The sequence below is a fragment of the Montipora capricornis genome, chromosome 2 (assembly GCF_036669925.1).
Source record: "Montipora capricornis isolate CH-2021 chromosome 2, ASM3666992v2, whole genome shotgun sequence".
In the NCBI taxonomy this organism is placed as follows: Eukaryota; Metazoa; Cnidaria; class Anthozoa; order Scleractinia; family Acroporidae; genus Montipora; species Montipora capricornis.
In genome coordinates, this window is record NC_090884.1 from 17,220,264 (window position 1) to 17,237,763 (window position 17,500).

The window sequence follows — 17,500 nt, forward strand, 5'->3', positions numbered from 1 at the left end:
CAGCCCCGATAGTGCCAAATGGCACTTATAGATTTTACTCTGTCTAACGCCAGACGATTTTACTCGTCAATGGGGAACCCCTCGGGGCTTAAAGGGTTAATTAAGCTAACAGCATTCAAAAACTATGTCCCCGTCCAACCCTTTCAGCCCCGATAGTGCCAAATGGCACTTATAGATTTTACTCTGTCTAACGCCAGACGATTTTACTCGTCAATGGGGAACCCCTCGGGGCTTAAAGGGTTAAGCTAACAGCATTAAAAAACTATGTCCCCTTCCAACCCTTTCAGCCCCGATAGTGCCAAATGGCACTTATAGATTTTATTCTGTCTAACGCCAGACGATTTTACTCGTCAATGGGGAACCCCTCGGGGCTTAAAGGGTTAAGCTAACAGCATCCAAAAACTATGTCCCCGCCCAACCCTTTCAGCCCCGATAGTGCCAAATGGCACTTATAGATTTTACTCTGTCTAACGCCAGACGATTTTACTCGTCAATGGGGAACCCCTCGGGGCTTAAAGGGTTAAGCTAACAGCATCCGAAAACTATGTCCCCGTCCAACCCTTTCAGCCCCGATAGTGCCAAATGGCACTTATAGATTTTACTCTGTCTAACGCCAGACGATTTTACTCGTCAATGGGGAACCCCTCGGGGCTTAAAGGGTTAAGCTAACAGCATCCAAAAACTATGTCCCCGTCCAACCCTTTCAGCCCCGATAGTGCCAAATGGCACTTATAGATTTTACTCTGTCTAAGCCAGACGATTTTACTCGTCAATGGGGAACCCCTCGGGGCTTAAAGGGTTAAGCTAACAGCATCCAAAAACTATGTCCCCGTCCAACCCTTTCAGCCCCAATAGTGCCAAATGGCACTTATAGATTTTACTCTGTCTAACGCCAGACGATTTTACTCGTCAATGGGGAACCCCTCGGGGCTTAAAGGGTTAAGCTAACAGCATCCAAAAACTATGTCCCCGTCCAACCCTTTCAGCCCCGATAGTGCCAAATGGCACCTATAGATTTTACTCTGTCTAACGCCAGACGATTTTACTCGTCAATGGGGAACCCCTCGGGGCTTAAAGGGTTAAGCTAACAGCATCCAAGCTGAACTATTTACACATCACTACCGTCTCAGGAATCCAAGAACATTCCCAATTTTTAAATGCCGTTTCAAGAGATTTGCTGATGCATTCATTCCATCTATTGTGCGCCATTGGGATGACACTGACATTTAATTCAGTACTGATATTTGATTAGATATTCTTAATGATTATCTCCTAAATGGATTGACCAATTGTATTGTATAAATCTCATCGTTTTTAACGGTGTATCTGTATATTCTTGTAAAATCATGTTTTTTAGGTTGGGCTCCCTTCGACCTGCAAATTTTAGTCTATACTAAAACAGTGAGATAGAGCAGTTTTCAATTGAGTGTCGTAAAACCAAAACCAAAGTAATTACTTTGGCCAATCAGAAAGGTCGGAGACAATCCAGTAAACCAATCAAAACTCGAAGTAATTACACGTAGCCGACACAAAGCGCGGGAAAATGCGCACACGCGAGCCACGATTGGTTTTGGTTTCACTTCTGATTGGTTGAAAAAATGGCGCGAGAACTTTGAACCAATCACTGAGTGAAGTAATCATAAACCAAAGTAATTATCTAATTACCTTCGACACTCAATTGAAAACCACTCTAGTATGGCATAAAAAGGTGCTTTTAACTCAATTATTCTTGCAATGATTTCAACATTTTTGGGCACAATCCCCTGCACGAGTTGCTTGGAGGTGAACAGCAAAGAATATTTGAGGATTGAGTAGCCAATCAAGTGCGCATTCAATGCTTTCTTCTATTTTAGTATATACTAACTAGGCATTACAAAACTAAAAGCCGATGATCGTACTCTGGTTACCCCCACTGAAATCCTGAAAGAGGAACACAGGTACTACCAAAACCTTTATACTTCCACCTGCACAAACCCAAATGACACCTGTTTCGATAAGTTCTTTGAAAGCCCGATACTTCCAAAATTGACCTCCCAACTTGCCGACACTTCTGACGGTCGCTTAACAAAAGAAGAATGTCATGCCTCTCTAAAAGAATTTTCCAGGGGTAAGTCTCCTGGCACGGACGGCTTATATGCCGAATTTTATCTTAAATTTTGGAAGCTGTTAGGACAGAAATTAGTCGACAGTTTCAATTACGCCTTCGAGATCACCGCGCTCTCGATTTCGCGAAAAAGAGGAATAATCACCCTTATTCCAAAAAAAGATAAAAATAAGGTTTTTCTGGATAACTGTAGATCCATCTCCCTACTAAACACAGATTACAAAATTGCCACCAAGGCAATCGCTGCCAGAATTGCGAAAGTACTACCTAGCCTTATTCATGGAGACCAGACTGGTTACATTAAAGGCCGCTTTATTGGACAAAATGTACGCTTAATCGCGGATATTATTGAATGCACGGATACGTTAGATATCTCAGGTATAGCATTGTTTCCAGACTTTAAAAAGGCCTTTGACAGTTTAGAATGGAACTTTATTATAAAGGCTGTAGAAACTTTTGGGTTCGGTGCGCCTTTAATACAATGGGTTAACTTAGACTTTTTACAAAAACATTCAAAGCTGTGTTATTAATGATGGCTATGCAACGCCCTTCTTTGAATTACAACGAGGCGTTATGCACTTATCAGCGGCTTTCCCGAGGGTTGACCCCGGGGACACCCCCGGGGAATTGAAATTTCATACAACCAAAACTTTGTGAAAACCCGTGGGGGGCGGGCAAGACAAGGGTTACAAAGTCCCCACCCCCGGGCATTTGTAAATACAGGATTTTTTAAACACTGTTTATGGATAAACAACAAAATACATTTGAAGTTTTTGAATTTCCTTTATTTTGTAGAACAGTTTAAACATATATATTCTCTCATCTTGTTGGCTTTCCTTTGTGATATATCAACACAAAGCCCATGATACCAAACCTTGCAGTTTTGTGACTTCCCATCACATTTAATCATAAATCTAGATAGATAGAAAATAAAAGTGATTAAGATCATGATCAGGATCTAAAAGTGAAAAGTTGCCAATAACTTTTACCCATATTCTGGCTCTTGGCAGTAGCACCACAGTTGATCCTCGTGTTCTTCATCCTGCGCATCATCCTGTTCTTCTTTCCTGGATTCTGTCAACATGAAAGAAAAAGACTGTCACTATATAATGAATAGAAATGCAAACCACAGGAAAGAATTACCTCTCTGTTGTTTTTTTGCTTTTCGTGTTTTTGCTTTTCGTGTAGCTGCAGCTTTTTTAGCACCACTTTTTCTTGCCTCCTGAACTTTGTCGAGGTGATTTGACCACATTTCTATTTCACTGGTGGGAAGCAAAAGCTGCTTGGCAATTTCCTCATTGTTCTTGTGTTTTCCGTTCAAGGATTTAAAAGTTGAACTTGGAGGTTGACTGTAATTCACGTTTCCATGTATATTAAAATCTTGTAAATGCTTTTCTGCACTTAAATAATGCCCAGCATATACTTTGTAATCTTTACCTCCCCACGGTCTTTGTGGATCACAGATTGGAATGGGTAAGTAAGAAAGAGGTGGACCACCACTGTACCATGTGTAATCTTTCTCACGTTTCCCTGCTTGACAAACTGGATTAAGACAACTTGTTTCATAACAAGGTAGAAGTTGAAAAACATACTGACTGGGTAGATTCTTGACCATATGTCTATTGCGCAGATTCCAAAACACAAGTTTTGGTTGAAATTTTCGAGTAAACAATTCCACACAAAGTTCAAAGTAAACAATTATCAATTTCTGGGTGTATAGTTAAGCGAAAGAGAAAGTATTTAAACATAAAATTCCGCCATCATGACTTCTGATTCGCTCTCAGATTCGACTCTGATGGCTTGCTATATAAAATTCTACCAAATTATCAGTCTACTCTCACCGTTTAAAACAAAATCTTCAAAATTGTTGGCAACCACGGATTTTGTTTTGTCTCTGTTGGCACCCCAGGCTTTGTAGATTGGCATTGTGAAAAATTTATTACCATAAGAAAAGCCAGCAATAAAGCAAAACACAATATTTTTCATACAGCACGTGTTTTGGGCCCATAATAATCAACTTTACTCAGGAAGCCCATACTTAGTAATGTCATACTTTCTGGAACCCTTTTGCCTCTTGGTGGAACTCTAGTAACTTGCTGAAGGTAGCTCTGACGAACAATGCTAAAATATATGCACATCACCCCGAGAAGCGATCTTTTCGCGCTGTCAACCTGTGCCTTATAGTAGCCCATTACTACATCTATACTGCAGCCAAAGAAAGTGAATCTTACAGCATAACAGCGTTCAAAGTATTTTTAAAGATTGTCCATGGGGTCACCAAGCGTTCGAGCATCCGTGAGCTTTTAGACACTCATTAATACATAGCAAGGTTTATTATTATTATTATTATTATTATTATTATTATTATTTTATTTTATTAATTAATTTATTATTATTTTTTATATTATCATTATTATTATTTTTATTTATTTATTTATTTTATATGTAATTAAGTATAGTGAACAATGTAAAGTACGATATTGTAAATAACATTAGTAGTGTAAGTTAAGATAGTTTTTGTGAATAGCAGTAGCAGTGTAAGAAACGGTGTATTGTAAGTAATGTAAGTACTGTAATTAAGTAAATGAATTAAAAAAATAAAATAAAAATAAATAAAAATATATATATACTAACTAGGCTAAGTGTTAAATGAACTATTATTAACGTAAATGATATAAACTAAAAGTCAGTAAAGCAAGGGTTAGGTGAAAGGGAACACTACAATTGACCGTAGATAATTTTCAAAGTGTGTTTGCACTACTGTTGATCACACATAGTAAGTTGAATAAAAGTGTTATGTAAACCAATTGTACAAACAATTGCACCATATAAAGCCCTCTTTCTTATATTGTAATTTGGGCTTCCTGCTCTCTTCCCTGATGGAAGACACTGAGTGCATTTACCTAAGGGCTACTAAACAGTCCACAACATGTGATGAGATAATCAAGTAGAAAGAATTAACTCTGATATTTTCTTTTTATAAACAGAAACTCTTAGTGTTAGCCCTTAAGGTATACTATGGTTCAAGAGATGGTACAGTGTACCCTAAAAATTTGATTTTTTTAGTTAACACATCCTTAGTAGCTTAAAAGATAGCCCAAATGTTAGAGTCAATACATCTCATGCTCAAGCTTAATGAATTTGTGTGATATCAATGTTGAGCTACGCTGACTAAAATTTTCAATTACCACATCATTACAAGGCTTATTCCAATTTATTTGCGTTAAAGAGCAAAGACTGTATTTGCTACAACAATTTAAGAAAATGTTGCAGCAGGATACATCTTATCCTTTTTTACACTACATGTATTTGCTCTGTTTTGGAGTACAGTAGTCCACCTTTTCATCATCCTCTAACAAGTTACCTGAGTGAGGACCTAGAAAGATTGCTGAAACGAGCTTTGCAGATTATATATCCCGGGCTATCATTTGCTCAAGCTCCAAAGATTTCTTTTCTTTCAACACTATCTGATAGAAGAGAGACAATGCAGCAAAATTGTTCGATGAAATACCTATATGCACTAATCAATTTCATAGTCTCCACAGTCTACTTCCAAGTAAGTGTGAGCTTAAACTCTCTCTGAAAGAACGGAAAACGTTTATCCTCCCTGTTTGTAAAACTAACTAACTAAAGATGTAAGAATAGTTTTCCTTTAACTCATGTCTACATGTATAGTGGTTTAACACCTAATAACTAGATTTAGAGTTTTATAGTACTGGTATGCAGTAGCTTATTCTTGCTTCTAATTTGTTGTGAATAACTTTTAAATAGTACAGTAATTATTCATCCTGTTTTTTTTTATTTATATATTCTTTATCTTTCATTATTTTACTTTTTATGCTTTTTATTTCTCTTGTATGATTTGTAAACTTTGTCAAAATTGAACCCTTGCATAGAAGTCCTTTAGAGTGAGAAAACGATATATTACCCTTAAGAATAACTTTTGAATTTCCTTTGAAAATTTACTAGTCGTAAGGCTGTTACAAAAACTTAAATAAAATAATTTAATACATCATTCCAAATAGTTGGAACCTGGTAATTGATTATTCCTTTGCTTTAGCTGGGAACAGGGCTTGCACAGTGGTGAGAGCACTCGCCTCCCACTGATGTGGCCCGTGTTCGATTCCCAGATTCGGCGTCATATGTTAGTTGAGTTTGTTGGTTCTCTACTCTGGTCTGAGAGGTTTTTCTCCTGGTAGTCCAGTTTTTCCCTCTCCTCAGAAACCAGTATGATTTGATATGTATTAATTTGATTTGATTTCATTTGTGCATGACCCCATCAGCTACCCAGCTTTAAAAACATTATCGTGTGAAAATAAAGTTGTATTATTATGATGATGATAATTATTATTATTGTTATCATTATTATTATTATTATTATTATTATTATTATTATTATTATTAGTCGAACAAGCGTCCTTTACGCCATTAGTATTCACCACAACAGGAGGTATGGGACGCGAATGTTTAAGATATCATAGCCGACTCGCAGAACTGATATCCATAAAGAAAGGTGAAGACTATGCCAAGACAATGACGTGGATAAGAGGAAAAGTTTCTTTCTCTATTTTAAGGTCAGCGCTACTCTGCCTCAGAGGCTCCAGATCAAATAGGAGGCGAACCAATAATGTTAAAGACATTGATGTGGACGTTGAACTTGCCAGGTCTAATATTAAATGACTTTTTTTTTTTTTTTTTAATTTATTTATTTATTTTTTTTTTTTTTTGGAAGTTTTAAAACAGTTTTAAACAGAGAAATATCTATATTGCTTGTAAATTTATAGTTCTTACCTTTTGGAGATATTTTAATTGTTGTAAATATTTTTATTTATTATTATTATTATTATTATTATTATGAATGTGAATATCGGTACCTGAGAGAGGATTTATGAAGGTTGAAATGAGAAGGAGTCAAGTAAATTGATTATGGTGGTGTTGGAGTGAGCAAAGAGGAGATGGTAAGAGGTTATCGAAATAGGAGACAACAAAGCAAGAGACAGAAACTTAGAGAGTGAATGCCCAGAAAGAATGCTGAGCTACATGTAGGAGAAAAGAGGTGGGCACAGAAAGTAGAAAGTGATAATGCTTTTAGCTTTGTTTTGTAATAAATTAAGTGGTTGTAGGTGTGACACATGATTAGAAAACAACAGCAACAACAACAACTTTGATGTACCCAACAGTAATACAACATTTAAAATTACATTACATTCAAAATTATAGACAAAACACTTACACACTCCGCACACACACATGCGCAAAAGCAAAGGCATTTAAACAAAAGAAAGCTTAAAATATCAATATGGAGACTAATCGATAAAAGGCCAGAAAAAATTATAGTGTCAAGTATTCCAATTTTAGTAGTTTTTAAGAAAAGTTAATTTTAGATTTTTTAACAGGAAGAAGCTTTATGTCGTCACTTATATCGTAGATGCCCTTGGCAGTTGATGTATGTTAAGAATAGGGCAAGATTTTAAGGAGGGGAGGATAGATAGCATCTTGACTTACAGAAAAATCATTAAACTTGGAGACTTTGGCACAAAAAGGAGTAATGTAGAGTTTCCAAGAGGTCTTCATGTATGGCAATTTGAAGGGCTTTTTCTTCCTTTCCATGAGCAAGAGAGCATTATTTTTAGGAACATTTTCATTTTGATCTGTTTAATTTGTGGATGCCTTACTGATACGATTATTTGGAGATCAATAATCAGAGCTTCCCTAGGCATTTGAACAAAAACAAGTAGAGGATTACTTGTTTGAAATCCTTCCCCATCAGCCAAAGATTGTTCAAATTCCCTTTAACTAACTCTATGTTTTTCTAATCCCATACCAACACCTGGCAAATGATTCTAGAAAGTTTCGATAAAAATTTTCGAAAACTCAGTGGCAGTTAATAAAGGAAGCAAATTCTAGGGGCCTTAGCATTGGACGTCAGTACTGCCCAACGCATAAAGGTCAAGAGAATTTATTAATTTTTTTCTTTTGGTGCACTGGGTAACATGTTGGCAGCGTAAACAAAGGTAAATAAACAGTACACTATTATCAAGGACCAGGTAAGCTAAAAACATAGCCAAAAATATTTATCTACGGTAAACAAGACCATATAGAGATTAATAAGAATTATTTTATTTTCCCTTCAGGTCTAGTTTTCACGCAGAGAGATTTTAAGTTTCCCCAAGGGATTTTAAAATGGCTGTAAATAGTTAACATGGAAAGGTTGCTGTCATGAGATTTTCACCACAGCGTCAGCAATAACTTGATCAGAAGATCGAGGAAACAAACAGACCTTTTTCATAATGGCGGCCCAATAAAATATTCATTTGTTTTATTGCTGATAAGCCTTTCTAGCCTCGCTGCAATGCGCAAAATTCAAACGAATATGTTAACCAAAATGAGGCCAGTAGGTGCAATCATCATAAATACAAAAGAACATCAAATCGGTCGCCATTTATGACAGTGGTCTATTCACTGAAGACAAGGCTTTGTATTGCTGTGAATATTTTCCCATCTTTATTGGAAATACGCAGTGGGGGAGGGAGGGGGGGGGGGTGTGCAGGGATGGCACATTAGTGAGAGCACTTGCCTCACACCAATGTGGCCCGGGTGCGATTCCCAGACTTAGCCTCAAATGTGGGTTGAGTTTGTTGGTTGTCTCCCCTGCACGAAGTGGTTTTCTCCGAATACTCCGGTTTCCCTTCTCCTCAAAAACCAACATTTGACTTGATTACAGTGTCCCCAATTAGTGCTCCAGCGCTAGAACGACTAGACACTTAAATAAAGTTCCTTTCCTTTTTTATGACTTGACCTTGATTTGACGTGGAATGAATTCCTTTTCTTTTGTATTTTAGTACTAAGTGAGATCACAGTCTTTTAATGATGTCAAGATCAGTTAAGTACAGGCACTGCCTTGCTGTGAACAGGGGCTCTTGCTTTATACGGAGGAGAAACTGTCCCAACGAAAAACTAAGTCTTGCGAGAGATGGAGAAGTGCATACTGCTGTACAGTGTTTTACCCAAGGAGGAACATTGGAGACACATGAAGGAGTCCACACTGGAAAAAAGCCTTATAAATGCCAGCATTGTGGCAAGTGTTTTAGCCAAGCAGGAAAATTAAAGAGACATGAAAGAATCCACACTGGAAAGAAGCCTTATAAATGCCAGCATTGTGGCAAATGTTTTAGCCAAGCAGGAAACTTAAAGAGACATGAAAGAGTCCACACTGGAAAGAAGCCTTATAAATGCCAGCATTGTGGCAAGTGTTTTAGCCAAGCAGGAAAATTAAAGAGACATGAAAGAATCCACACTGGAAAGAAGCCTTATAAATGCCACCATTGTGGCAAGTGTTTTAGCGAACCAGGAAACTTAAAGAGACATGAAAGAGTCCACACTGGAAAGAAGCCTTATAAATGCCAGCATTGTGGCAAGTGTTTTAGGGGAGCAGGAAACTTAAAGAGACATGAAAGAGTCCACACTGGAGAGAAGCCTTATGAATGCAAACAATGTGGCAAATGTTTTAGCGAAGCATCGAACTTAAGGGTGCACGAAAGAGTACATACTGGAGAGAAGCCTTATGAATGCGAACAATGTGGAAAGTGTTTTAGCCAAGCAGCGACTTTGAGGACACATCAAAGAGCACATACTGAAGAGAAGCCTTATGAATGTGAACAGTGTGGAAAGTGTTTCAGCCGAGCATCGAATTTGAGGGGACACGAAAGAGTACATACTGGAGGGAAGCCTTATAAATGCAAACAATGTGGAAAGAGTTTTAGCCGAGCAGAACATTTGAGGACACATGAAAGAGTCCATACTGGAGAGACGCCTAATGAATGCAAACAATGTGGCAAATGTTTTAGCCAAGCATCGCACTTAAGGGTGCACGAGAGAGTACATACTGGAGAGAAGCCTTATAAATGCGAACAGTGTGGAAAGTGTTTTAGCGAAGCAGCGACTTTGAGGAGACACAAAAGAGTGCATACTGGAGAGAAGCCTCATGAATGCAAGCATTGTGGCAAATGTTTTAGCGTAGCATCGAACTTAAGGGTGCATGAAAGAGTACACACTGGAGAGAAGCCTTATGAATGCAAACAATGTGGAAGTTGTTTTAGCCAAGTAGGGACTTTGAGGACACATCAGAGAGCACATACTGGAGAGAAGCCTCATGAATGCAATCAATGTGGCAAATGTTTTAGCGTAGCATTGAGTTTGAGGAGACACGAAAGAATACATACTGGAGAGAAGCCTTATAAATGCAAACAACGTGGAAAGTTGCCAAGCAGTGGAAACACTTTACATACATACATCACATGTATGTGATGTATGTATGTAAAGTGTTTTAGCCGAGCAGAACATTTGAGGAGGCATGAAAGAGTCCATACTGGAGAGACGCCTTATGAATGCAAACAATGTGGAAGGTGTTTTAGCCAAGCAGCGACTTTGAGGCGACACGAAAGAGCACATGCTGGAGAGAAGCGTTCTAAACGTAAGCCAATTGGAAAGGCTCTCTGCAACAAAAGAACTGACAGGAAACATGAAAAAGCACAAGAAGGTTCTTCAAGTTCGAATCAGGATGAAGTGGACATTCATCGCCCCTGCACTTGGCAAGGTCATAGTTCAAACCAGGGTGTAAAACACAGCTGTTGGGTTTGCCAGGAGCAGTTGAACAGCGAGGAGCTTCTTCTTGCACACTACCAAAATCATATGACGTTTGAGGAGCCATCAACTTGAACTAGGTAGTTGGGTGGCTCTCTTGATTTTTTATAATGGTTTTAACTCTTTGGCAGTACAGAAAGGAAAAGGAAGGACAGGAAATTTATTTAAAAACGGTGCCTGGTGTTGTTATTGCGCAAACGTTCTGGGCATCGCAGATACCCGGGTTTCCTATGGGTGTTGCTTACTAATACTGGGATACTTTTGCTCGGTTTATGGGTTAGCAAGTGCTCTTGTGGGTAGCCATCCATTTTTCAGAGATAATTAAGTAATCCTTGAATTTGGAAAAGAACGTCTTGAAAACTGCATTGTTACCCCCAATTTTCTTCGGTGTTGGATTTCAAAATACTTAATACGATCTTCTTTTGCTTTGAAAGAGGCTTAGTTTTTGCTTTTCATTCCTTTTGTTTTGTGTATTAACATCTATTAGAGATTGTTACAGTTCAATTCATTAGAACCATATCAGCAATTACAGTGGAACATCGATTTAACGAACCTCTATATAACGAAGTCTTCTGTGTAACGAACGATATTCTTCAGCTCGGCCAAAGTTACAGTAAAATGCATGGAACAGAATATCGATATAACGAAATCCTCGTTATAATGAAAACAATCCAAAAGCCCAAACGTGAAATATACCTCGATATAACGAAGAAATGTCAACATTGGACAATATGGCTGGCGGCATGTTGCAAAAATTGCTTTTAACATCAACGAGCAACCTGCAGTTGAAAATTATTTTCCCTAGGTCAACAGTAAAATTCGTCCAAATTCAACGGCTAATACAATAATCAACACTTAAAACAACAAAAGTAATTCAACATCAACGACAACGAATCACCTCAAAACCAACATCGAAAAGTGACGTCAACTACGCCCTTCAACAATTTGGCGACGAGCGACTGGCTTTGGTCGGGGGAGGTTGGAACCAAAAATTCCGGCATGCTGGCAATAGAACAGAGCGGCCTCGGGAGAACTGAATGGAGTTTGTTCTTAATATGTTAACAGTTCTTTATATAGTAGCAGACAGCTAGTCTTCGATTTTCGGAGCAAATGAAAGGGTCAAACTTTACTACAAATTTTTCCAGTATTTACAGTAATCGGTCAGATCCAGAAATGCTGGGTAGGGCAACGTAACAACATTAAAAAAATTTAAAAAACAGTTATTAATTATATCTCGATTTTACGAACATTTTGATTATTTTTCTGCAAATTCGTTATATCGAGGTCTTCGATATAACGAACCAATTTCACCAGTCCCTTGGTACTACGTTAAATCGAGGTTTCACTGTACTATGTTTTGTTTATTGTATGTATTAGCTTGATATTCTCTTCAATATCGCTCTGTTGTAATAGTACTGTGGGCTTTACAGAGCTTTGTAAGCAAGTGCTTTTATTACTTCCAATAAACCTTTTCACGGTTTCTGACGCCATCTTGGTTGAGGGAAAACGCGAACGCAGTGAATGCATGGGATTTTGGCCGAATTCAAACCTCTATAACTCCGCGTAAAGAAGCATATGTCAAAAATTTTAAAATATTTTTATTCATTTTTTTATAATATCATTCACTCAACGGAAAATTGGATCATTGCACAAGGCACAACGTTTGAAAATTTGATATTACAAATCTCCTCATGTTGCTTCAAATTTCGCGGGAATTTACATAATTTTGTTTACAAGGGTTTATATTAAATTTACAAATTTTGTTTACGGTCGTTATAGCTTGATTCTGATCGTCATACTTCACGAAAATAACCTCCCCGATAAAAGTGCTTTTTGAGAGGTATTCTAGCTATCCACAATCGTCAGACCTTAAAGGATTTATAATGGTTCAAACTCGGCAAAATTTCCATACATTCACTGTAGTTAAAGCCGTGTTTGCCCCTCCAACCAATATGGCGTCAGAAACCGTGAAAAGGTCGATACTCAGCTACATCTGTTACCAAATATAGGGGATAGAATTTGCAAAGAAAAGTCTCTCATGCTTCTCACGGAAGTTTTAATCCTTATATTATCAGTCACGTTACATTCATGTTATTGTTTACTCCAAATGCTCATTAAAAGATTATTAAAAAACAGTTTATGATGTAGTCCATGTAATTTTTTTTTTGCTCAATTCTCGCCTTGCGGTGACATTTCCCCCCAAACTGCTTGCTTTGAATAGTTTTCAAATGCGTTTAATCCTAAATTATATACGTGGTATATATCTTACCAAAATACTGCAGTCCTGTTTATTGTTTATTAATCTGTTGTTACAGACATCCACATCATTAATGTAACAATATAAGTTACATCGTATCCTAAGACTGACGTTGTTATTTCCACACGTTGGAAATCATACCCCGGCAAGCCATCATTTCTCCTCGTTGGCACTTTACTGGTAGTTATATCTAGTTTACGTTGCCAAAAGTTCTTTCAAAACTACGCCGTCGATTATCTGTAATACCTTGGGAAGAGGATAAAAGATCAAAGATTCCGGAGTGGCTGTGTCTTTTGTCTTCCACCTCAACGTCGACTCGTTATGTTGGGGTTGCATCACGAGAATTTAACATTGAGGGAGCAGGGATGACGCAGTGGTGACAGCACTCGCCTCCCACCAATATAGCGCGGGTTTCCATTGTCAGGCTTGACGTCACATGTGGCTTGAGTTTGTTGGTTCTCTACTCTGCTCCGGGAGGATTTTCTCCGGGTACTCCGGTTTTCCTTTCTGGTCAAAAACCAACGTATGATTTGAAATGAAACTGATTTGATTTGATTCGATTTCTGTACAGTGTCTCCAATTTTTGGTGCCCCAGCGCTAAATACAATTAGTAGAATTCTACTAGTATACTAATGCAAATGCTGTAATCTGATTAGCTGAGCCATTGAACACTATCAGCCATTAGAGTGCAGTGGCTAGAGGTCGTCTTGAAAATAACGATGTTTTTTTTCCAAAGTTTTGGAGGAAAATTTGGATTGAAATGGGTAATTAAATTTCTGAGAAGTCTAAACGAAGGACATTTACGGTTTCTTGACTTTCAAAAAAGTTATTGAAAAAGCTGATGCGCTCGCGCGCACAACTTAGATTTTAAATGGCAATTCAATCCGAGCGATCTTTTTCAGGCGCAAAGTTTAGCAATACGTCAAAAAATAATTGGAAACTGTTATTTGAAGTATATTTTAGTAAAAATTCCACTAAAACATAGTTCATCTCACCTAATAGAAATCTCGAGCTCATAATCTAATTGTTAATTATAACATAGCGTGGGTGCTAGTCCGATCCAAATCCTTTTTTAAAGCGACTATATGGTGTATTTCTCTATATACGCACGGCCCTCGTACGCGTGTGCAGTTTCATTTTACATCCAAAGTTTTCGTAGAGTTTTGCGAGTTCCCTTGTAGTTGACAGTGAATGAAGTAAATAAAATAACCCAGGGAGGACCAGGCAAATCCTTCTACCGGCATTGATTTTTTAGCAAGCAGGGAAATCAACCAGGGTAACGAAAACGAAGCACAAAAGGCTCGTTCCACACAAAAATACACAGAGTTCTATTTAAATGCACTCAACAAGAACGAAAAAGGCCGAAAGGTGGTTCCGTGGCATCTTTTAAAGGTAAAAATTATTCTCGTTGTCGTTGTTTTGTATTACATTCAACCTGCCGAAAACAAATTAATTACAAAATCAACAATACAAGCGGAAAAGTGCGGAAAATATTAAATCCGAATTTCATTTTTTTAAAAGAGCTTACAGCTATACTGAAGCATCTTTAAAAAAAAATCAATCACGCATTACCTATAAACTAAACGGTAGTGTAACAAAGTGTGCGTTCTAGTCCAATCCAAATCATATTAAGCGACTATGCTGTATTTCTCTTTACATCATAACCGAAGTTATTCTCGCATTTTGATTGGTTCTTGGCTATGATCTATTAGAGGACAGACGCACGATTGACGTCACCGTCAGCTTTTATGCGAATAAAGTTTAATTCTTTATTATATAAAACAAATAGATTCCATGTTGCCGTGCGTCTGTTCAGTAATAGATCACAGAAGACGTCAAAATGTATTAAGTACATCAGTGACACACTCGGCTATCGCCTCGTGTGCCACTTTCTTGTTCTTACCACATTTTGACGTCATCTGTGATCTATTACTGAACAGACGCACGGCAACATGGAATCTATTTGTTAAATAGAGCATTTTCACGTGACGTCACGAGCTTTTGGCAGATACTTGAAAATGAGGCTCCGCCATATTGGAGTTCCACGCGAGTCATACATTGTAAACAAGGATACGGAAATTTTCATAGTGAGCTCACATTTGCTGCGTTTAAAATTACTTTTTGCGAAATAATCTCTCTAAAATACTAAATCTGATGCTCTAAAAGTCGTAGAATCCGATGGGCGTTCCAGATTGCTGTAAATCTCAATACTTACGGGAAAAAACAAGGTTGGGATTAGAATGACTGATCAGCCCGTGAAACTTGGAGATTAGCCTTGATTCAAAGGTCAAGGAACGATACAGAGAAAAAATTTCTTCTACTGGAATTGATCCATTTATAATTCCCAACAAGAAATTTGATCCAGAATGTTTACCACTGGTAGAATCAGTCGATTTAGTATCGTATTTGGTGCTTGAAACAAGTCGCTATTTGGAAAAACACCTCAAAGCCTTTTGCAGCCTTCAAGCCCACAATCACATGGTTTCAGGCTTCATTCAAAATGTCGTTGCTGAAAAGTTTGTTGTGATAGGAAAAGTTCGCCATTCACAAAAACTTAACAATCCGTTGCCGTAAACTGGCGTGCGCCGAGTTAAAATTCAAATGAATTACGCCATGTCAAAAACGTGCCATATTCTGAAGTAGAAAATATTGATTTAACATCAGCCAGGAAACTTATAAGCAAAAACTTGATGTTTCCATCGATAATTTGGATTCTTCAAAAGGGGAAACCCTAGCCATCGCCTGGCAAATTGAGTGATTTTTATGCTAAGATGTACTCCTGCAATACCAAACCAGTGCTGTTAACTTTAATTGCTCCTCGTTCCCAGTCATTTGTATCACAAAGCAGGAACATTAAAACCATCACAGACCTCATATTGATAAGAAATATTTGGACATGAATTATAACATGTTGCTTGATGTCTGTATTGGTGTTAAAAGCGAACTTACTGACGATGAAATTAGAATTATAGAGGAAGATAAAAGAAACCAAGCTAAAAAAGAGTATTTTTTTCGTGTTGGTGCTGCTATCAGTAAGCAAGCCAGTCACTCTAGTCCAGCACAACACTCAATTAGTCTCATAAAGACAATCTGTTATCCACTAAAATAATAAAATATTTTCAAGGTTTATTATGATGCTACGGAACATGGTTACAGAAATAAAAGCTTATGAGAAAATCATGACAGAAAAACACAAGAACTTCTTGGCAGGATATTAGAAGATGACTTTGCTGCTGTTGAGAACTTGGCGAAAGAAACAAGTGGAGCCTCGGCAGTCTCAATGAGAGAAACTGTAGATGGCCGTTTTGATCCACCAGTTCGCCTCGAACTTCCAGACAACTGGGAGGACGCGTTCTTTTGAGAAGTAGCGTACGAACGAGGAGAGGAAGCAAATGCTGCAGGTGAAAAGGGGAGTAGTGGCGATGAAATCGACGAACCTCCCGCAATTGTGCCCAAACTAGCTTCATACGCAAAGGCGACATCTGGCTTGCAAGACGTTTTGCATTTTCTAGAGACAGAGGGCAACATGAAAACCGCAAATGAACTCGCAAAAGTTATTACTAATGTACAAAGTGATTGGCTTAAGCAAAGGCGAAGGCAGTCGAAGCTCATAGACCTTTTTAAAACCGTTTGAACTTTGTAATAATTGTGAAAGTGTTGTAAGCTTCAATATAGAAAACGGCTCTTCGAGACATTTCACAATCCCTTTCCTTTCATAACAAGGAAATGAGAAAAGTCAGTGTTTTTTCTTTACTGTTGTTTAGTTGCATTGAATTGGGGTTGTAAGGTTGATTTATAGCGGATTAAAGGTATACATGTGCTGGAGTAGAATATAGTTTACAAGAATTTTGCACCTTAATTTGACCCTACTCCGTTAATACGACCACCCTGTTAATACGACCGAATTTCCATGGCCCGAAGGTGGTCGTATTTACGGGGTTCTCTTTCTTAATTGTTTCTTGTCGACGTTCACGTCGCTGATCTGTCTTCACATTACTTACTCAAATCTTTTTGTCGTTTGGAATGGCCTAGTTTTTGAGTGGGCACCCAATCGATGTCAAAACAATCCCAATCTCTTGCCGGTTCACCTGACACAAAATGTTCACTGCATACACGATCGCTTTCAAGCTACGCTTCTGTTAGATAGGCTCGACTGATGGAAGAAATCCAGGGTCTACTTCTGGTTGAGCTCAAATTCTTCGACGAACTAACCTTAGTTGGTAATTCCAAACACGAGGGACGCGATGGTATTTTACTGCCTTTTCTGTGTCATTTTTAGACTTTTTCCCGGTCTTGTCACCGCAGCCAACCATCAGACAAAGAACCATGCTGACCATTACCGAATTTCTAGAGAAAACGGTAAAAATCTATCACTCTTGTATTGATGAATCACTAAAAGCTCTCTCTATATATAGCTTCAATGATGGAGCACCAACATGGTAGACAGTAACGGTTGCTATGCAAGACTGACAGATTAAATAAAAATAGTCAGGTTA

At 38.0% G+C, this 17,500-nt stretch overlaps 1 protein-coding gene across 1 annotated transcript; it reads left to right on the plus strand.

The window, feature by feature from the left end:
* Positions 1-8,974: 8,974 nt before the first annotated feature.
* Positions 8,975-10,822, plus strand: LOC138034960 (zinc finger protein 345-like). Its single transcript, XM_068881950.1, has 2 exons — positions 8,975-10,207; positions 10,427-10,822. The coding sequence occupies exons 1-2, from the start codon at positions 8,975-8,977 to the stop codon at positions 10,820-10,822; spliced, it is 1,629 nt and encodes a 542-aa protein (XP_068738051.1).
* Positions 10,823-17,500: the final 6,678 nt, after the last annotated feature.

Bases quoted from the DNA above. Each gene is read 5' to 3' on its own strand.
- LOC138034960 (XM_068881950.1), top strand. From the start codon at position 8,975: ATGTCAAGATCAGTTAAGTACAGGCACTGCCTTGCTGTGAACAGGGGC. The intron at 10,208-10,426 runs GTAGGGACTTTG...ATGTATGTAAAG, and splicing joins GTGGAAGTTGTTTTAGCCAA to TGTTTTAGCCGAGCAGAACA.